The 6,640-nt window shown below is 45.0% G+C and overlaps 1 protein-coding gene across 2 annotated transcripts in view; it reads right to left on the bottom strand.

The window, feature by feature from the left end:
* Nucleotides 1–6,640, bottom strand: part of DSTYK (dual serine/threonine and tyrosine protein kinase) — a 70,485-nt gene that overhangs the window by 13,927 nt on the left and 49,918 nt on the right. For both annotated transcript variants that reach the window (XM_011990422.1, XM_011990423.1), the window contains exons 6-10: nt 5,938–6,114; nt 5,183–5,312; nt 4,044–4,200; nt 3,458–3,590; nt 1,189–1,302 (exon numbers count right to left, since the gene is read on the bottom strand). In XM_011990422.1, the coding sequence (XP_011845812.1) occupies nt 1,189–1,302; nt 3,458–3,590; nt 4,044–4,200; nt 5,183–5,312; nt 5,938–6,114 (711 nt within the window). The remainder of the gene's footprint in view (nt 1–1,188; nt 1,303–3,457; nt 3,591–4,043; nt 4,201–5,182; nt 5,313–5,937; nt 6,115–6,640) is intronic.

Here is a 6,640-nt window from a genome sequence, read left to right as displayed (position 1 = left end):
GATTTCAGAGGATGTATGAAAATGCCTGGATATCCAGGCATAAGTTTGCTGCAGGGGTGGAGCCCTCATGGAGAACCTCCGTTAGGGCTGTGCAGAAGGGATATGTGGGGTTGGAACCCCCACAGAAAGTCCCTACTGGGACACTGCCTAGTGGAACTGTGAGAAGAAGGCCACTGTCTTCCACAACCCAGAATGGTAGATCCACACACAACTTGCACCGTGTGCCTAGAAAAGCCACAGACACTCAATGCCAGCCCATGAAAGCAGCCAGGAAGTGGGCTGTACCCTGCAAAGCCACAGGTGTGAAGATGCCCAATGCCATAGGAGACCACCTCTTGCATCAGCGTGCCCTGGATGTGAGACATGGAGTCAAAGAAGATCATTTTGGAATTTCAGGATTTAATGACTACCCTATTGGATTTCAGACTTGCGTGGGCCTGTAGCACCTTTGTTTTGGCCAATTTCTCCCATTTGGAATGGGTGTATTTATCCAATGCCTGTACCCTCATAGTATGTAGAAAGTAACTAACTTGCTTTTGATTTTATAGGCTCATGGGTGGAAGGGACTTGCCTTGTCTCAGATAAAACTTTGGACTTGGACTTTTGGGTTAATACTAGAATGAGTTAAGACTTTGGACAACTGTTGAGAAGGCATGATTGTGTTTTGAAATGCGAGGACATGAGATCTGGGAGGGGCCAGGGGCAGAATGATATGGTTTGGCTGTGTCCCCACCCAAATCCTATCCTGAATTGTAGTTCCCATAATCCCCATGTGTTGTGGGACGGACCCAGTGAGAAGTAATTTAATCACAGGGGCAGTCACCCTCATGCTTTTCTCATGATAGTGAGTTCTAACGAGATCTGATGGTTCTGTAAGGGGCTTTACCCTCCTTTGTTCAGTACTTCTTCGTGTTGCTGCCATGTGAAGAAGAATGTGTTTACTTCCCCTTCTGCCATAACTGTAAATTCCCTGAGGCTTCTCCAGCCCTGTGGAACTGTGAGTCAATTAAACCTCTTTCCTTTATAAATTACCCAGTCTTGGGTATGTCTTTACTAGCTGTGTGAGAATGGACTAATACACTTTCTGTGAGGACTTTTCTTGGGATCTAACTTACATTTACGTGTACCCTCCAAAATCACTCAGCCACAGAGGTAGAGTATAATCTTGGGGAAACAGCTCTTACTTACCAGCACATTTTTCAGTTTGATATCACGATGGACAAGTCCCTGGCTGTGCAGGAAGCGGATTCCTTCCACCACGTCTAGTGCTATCTGCAAACGTGTCTCCAGGGTCAGCCCAGCCTTGGGGAGACAAAAGAGCTTGCTTGTCATGATAAGGCAACTCCTCGATTCAACTGACTATGCTTGGGCACATGAGGACAGAAAAGTGCATTTTTAAAAGGGGGAAGAGCCGGGCACAGTGGCTCATACCTATAACCCCAGCACTTACGAAGGCCAAGGTCAGGAATTTCGAGACCAGCCTGGCAAACATGGTGAAATCCTGTCTCTACTAAAAACACAAAAAAGAATTAGCTGGATGTGGTGGCAGGTGCCTGTAATCCCAGCTACTTGGGAGGCTGAGGCAGGAGAATCACTTGAACCCAGGAGGCAGAGGTTGCAGTGAGCTGAGATGGTGCCCCTGCCCTCCAGCCTGGGTGACAGAGCAAGACTGTCTCAAAAAAAAAAAAAAGGTGGGGGGAGAAAAAAGCAGTTAGGAGAGGGAGGTAGAAGAAAAGCAAAGAAGAGCAAGCTGTAAAGGAGACAAAGCCAGATAAAATCCCTTGCAGGCTGCAGTTAAGCCAAATGGATAACCTCAAATGTGACTAGCAGATAGAACCAAACAACTAAGGCATGAGCTCATTTCTAACATTTGAACAAATTCTGGAACTCTCCTTGAGGCTCAAAGTGACTATTTCTAGGTCCCTTAGGAAGATTTACTTCCATTGCTTTACAGGCCTGGTTAGCCCAGGTTTGGTTTTATGGATTCAAATACCAAAGTCACTCATATTACTTCAATTCAGGGTCTCCTGAATACTGGAAAATGTCACATCACTCATTCAAAAGTTCAAAGGACATTCTCTAGTTCACTTGTGGAGATGCATCAGACAATGCTTAACTCCTCTGAAATGAAGAGGGAAAGCTGCTTGGAGAGTCATTTTCTTCATTATATTGATTCCTCAAGACTCTGGGAAGCATTTCTAAGGTTTCCTCTGCCCTACTTCCGGAAGCCTCCATATAAATTGGTCCAAGAGGAATCTGTGAGAAGGGATCTACTCAGAGACTCTGAGGTCAGCTTTTCTCTCCTTCTACTCAGCTTCTATGTAGGGAACAGACAAAAGAAACCTCTCTAATTCCCTCTTGGTGGTTTAGATAAGGGCAACTCAACATCCAACTGAGGGTTTCACCTTCACTCAAATAAAATCCTTCAGTAGCTTCTCATAGTCTATAACAGAATTTGAATTCTATGGAAATTCTTAACATTTTGGGTCTTATGTAATTTGTTCCCAACATCTCTTTGCACATTATGTCTCCTGATTCCCAAAACGAACCAGCTGCTCCAACGTGCCCAGTGTCCTTACCAGCCTTCGAATGCTCTAGGCATTAAGCTGTTCCTTCCCCCTGCTATGGCCTCTTCCTTCCAACTGCCCAAATTCTACCCATCATGGTATATTTGTCAAACTCAAACTCCACGTCTTCCTGAAATGGTCACTGACTACAATTCTCTTAATAGCGCCTATCAATTATACCTTCTGATATCCTCTAATGATGCTTAATGCTGGACCTTGTACAAAGCAGTCACTAATAAATATCCATTGACTAAACAACAAAAACTAGCTTTATCCTCTTACAGCAAAAGTGAGAAAGAAGAGCAGAGTTACAGGAAGCTGTACTGCTCTTCTAAGGAGTTTAGATTTTTACTACCACCACAGGGGTCTGAGTGGTGAATGGCAATATTCTGGGTATATAATGGGGTGAAAATAGGTTCTGAGAAATCTTTAAATTTATTTTTATTTTTAGAGACAGGGTCTTGCTCTGTCACCCAGGCTAGGGTGCAGTGGCATGATCATAGCTCATTGCAGTCTTGACCTCCTAAGTGCAAGGGATCCTCCTACCTCAGCCCCCTCGAGTAGCTGGGACTACAGGTATGAGCCACCACACTCAGCTAACTTTTAAATTTTTTATAGAGACGAGGTCTCCCTCTGTTGCCCAGACTGGTCTCAAACTCCTGGACTCAAGTGATCCTCCCACCTTGCCTCCCCAAGTGCTGGGATTACAGGCGTGAGCCACCATGCCCAGCTGAGAAATCTTTAAGGGTTTTTGGAAATAAGTGAAATAAAGCCTAATTACTCCAACAGTCTCTGATGAAAGCTAAAAGCTCTGAATAAACAGGAGAGGATGAGAGGCCAGAAAGGAACCTGTGGATTTGGCTGCCAGCTGGATCTTGCTCTCTCCTTACCTTCAGCCCTGTGTAGAGATCCCGGTGTAGCCGCTCCATAATGAGGAGCACAGCAATGCTGGAGCCACCACCATAGTTGTAGTCAATGACTGAACCATGGAGATCCACCAATCGCTCATGCTTCGGCAGAGACCTGGTGGGAAGAAGAGAGGTCTGGGCTACAAGACATGGGCTCTAATCCTGCATGCCATGCCAGAATGTAGGAGACAAGAATTTCCAGACCATGCTTAGGACAGGTCCAGAGGTAATGGCCCTCAGTGCAGATGGAGCCCTCAGTGTAGACAGAGCCTTTAGTGCAGACAGAGCATGGCCTCTTCAACAAGGATGAAGAATCCTGGATTCTAAAAACCGGTAAGGCTTAAGGACTAAAGAAGAAAAGTTAAATGGAATGATGAGTCTGAGAAATTAGGATGGTGGGGAAAGGGCAAGCAAAGACAGTAAAGGCCTGAAAGGGAGCACATGTCTGTTAGACACAGAAACCTAAATACAGAGAGGCCATGCTGTAGCTCTTGGTACAAAATCTAAACCAGGCTTCTAGATTCTCCTTTGGATCTTTCTCGTAGAGATGAATGAAACCAGGACCCACCTCATGTAGTGAAATTCCAAAGCCAGATCATTCCAGTGCTTCTCATCTGGAGGGACAACTGATTTGAGGGCACAAGGGAAGTGTCCTCCCCAGTTGTCACACAGGTACACCACACCATACTGGCCCCGGCCCAGTTCCTGTCCCAGTTTAGGTTTACCTATAAGGTACAGAGACAGAGATAAGGCAGGAGGCATGGGAACTTGGTGGGCAACCTCTGTAAGATTGTTTTTTTTTTGAGACAGAGTCTTGTTCTGTCACCCAGCAGGAGTGCAGTGGCACGATCTCTGCTCACTGCAACCTCTGCCTCCTGGGTTCAAGCGATTATTCTGCCTCAGGCTCCCAAGTAGTTGGGATTACAGGCTTGCGCCACCATGCATGGCTAATTTTTGTAGTTTTGGTAGAGACGTGGTTTTGCCATGTTGTCCAGGGTGGTCCCAAACTCCTGGGCTCAAGCGATCCACCCAGTGTGGCTTCCCAAAGTACTGGGATTACACCATAAGCCACCATGCCGGCCCTGTAACATTCTTCACTGTGAACCTGCCTTTAGGGTCAGGAAGCTGTAATCATGCCCAGGGATAAAATTCTGGTGTCATTCTAACCCAGTAGAAAGTAATCTAACTGGTTTAATTCAAATAAACTTTGGTTATGTAGTGGTTTTTTTTTTTTTTTTTTTTTCGGAGACAGAGTCTTGCTTTGTCACCCAGGCTGCAGTGCAGTGGTATGATCTTGGCTCATTACAACCTGTACCTCCTGGGTTCAAGTGATTCTTCTGCCTCAGCCTCCCGAGTAGCTGGGGTTACAGGCAAGTGCCACCACGCCCAGCTAATTTTTGTATTTTTAGTAGACACGGGGTCTTGCCATATTGCCCAGGCTGGTCTTGAACTTCTGAGCTCAGGCAATCCACCAATCTCAGCCTCCCAAAATGCTAAGATTACAGGTGTGAGCCACCACACCTGGCCTGGTCATGTTATTTGAACTATATAAATAGCAGGACGAGACTTTAGGAATTCAAAACCATCAGTAAGAGTTTAGGCAGTTTTGCAAAGAAGCAGCTTTAGACACTGGGATTCTCTGACGTTGGACATAAGAATGTCAGGTATCCTGAACCATCCTCCAGTTTATTTGAAAACCAGACTCACGATGAAGCAAGACGTCCTGTAGAGAACGGCTTTCCAGAGAAAGGCGGGCCAGGCGGGGGGCATGATCTTTCCGAACCTTCAGCCATAGATCTTCAGTTTTCTCTAACCGGCCTGAGTGGCCAGCTTCTAGCTGGGAGGGAAACAGAAAAAGTACATATGACTTAAGTCCCTAGCTTCAACTTCCTCACCTGTTATACAGGGATAATGATATCTACCTCATATAGATAATTGTGAGAATTAAACAAGATACATGTAACATGTTTAGCAGAGAGACTGGCACAGAGTGAACTCAATAAATAATAACTTTTCCTCCTGGATGCATACTCACATCTATCCACTCTCTGCCTGGACACACCCACTCCCCCGCCAGCAGACAATCAGATGTCAAACATTTATGAAATAACATAGAAGTTGGAAAGTCATCACCTTCTGTCATTTGTTCTTAGCTAAAATACTATATAAACATATAAAATTCCTACTCGTATTTTCTTGCCTCACTCAGTGAAATGGGGAGAAATTAACTGAGCTCACTCCATTCTCCCTAGAGTTAGGAAAATATCCACATGAAAAATTTATTGAAAAAACTTCCTATAACGTAATAGGCTAAAAAGAAAAAATACTGATGATTTATATACACACACACACACACACACACACACACACACACACACACGAAGAACAGAGAGCAAAATATTCCCATCTGGATGAGGCTCTTCTCTGCTTGATCCGTTATATCTCCTTTCCTACATACCAACCTGCCGCAAAGAGGCTGCAAAAGCCTCGTGGGAACTATTGAGCCGAGTCCGGAATTGGCTGCAAATGCTCTTGGCCAATTTGGAGGCGCTGAGGCTCTCAATGGCTTCCTGGGCCACCTTCCTCTTCCATTCCAGAGTGATGGCAGGTGGGCTCACCCATGTGATGCGCTGGATGATCTACCAGAATGAGGACAGCGAGATCACCGAAGAATGAGAGACAAGAACCACTACAAAGATCCAGTGTCCTTCCTTTTCTGGGTTACCCATTCAATAGGAGCAGGCTCATAAGATGGGAGCCATATGAAGTCTAAAGTGCCTTTCCAATTCCATCTACCTCAAAATCAGGTCCTAGCCCAAAGAAAGCATCAAAGAACACCAGGCCTAGTTTACATGCTCACAAACCCTCAATATATTACATTCAGTGCCAGGGAGTGCCTGATAATCTTTCTGAAGTCAGTAAATAACTCTACATAAGAGCCAGATCAAATTCCAGAACAGAAACCACATTCACAGCCTCCGGCAACAACAAAGCCTAGTTCTGAGAAAAGATTTAGGCTGGGAAAAAGAAATATGAAGAAGCTAGTGTGGTAGAGTCTTGGGGCTCCATGAAATATCATTTATCTTTTTTTTCTATTTTTCCATTGTTCACAAAGAACACCCAACATAAAAATCATTTAAACCCAAAACTTCTGAGAGTTCAAGG

This window comes from Mandrillus leucophaeus, unplaced genomic scaffold, assembly GCF_000951045.1.
Source record: "Mandrillus leucophaeus isolate KB7577 unplaced genomic scaffold, Mleu.le_1.0 Scaffold38, whole genome shotgun sequence".
Taxonomy (NCBI): Eukaryota; Metazoa; Chordata; class Mammalia; order Primates; family Cercopithecidae; genus Mandrillus; species Mandrillus leucophaeus.
The sequence above is the reverse complement of the archived record's forward strand: the minus strand, read 5'-3'. Positions and strand labels throughout refer to the sequence as shown.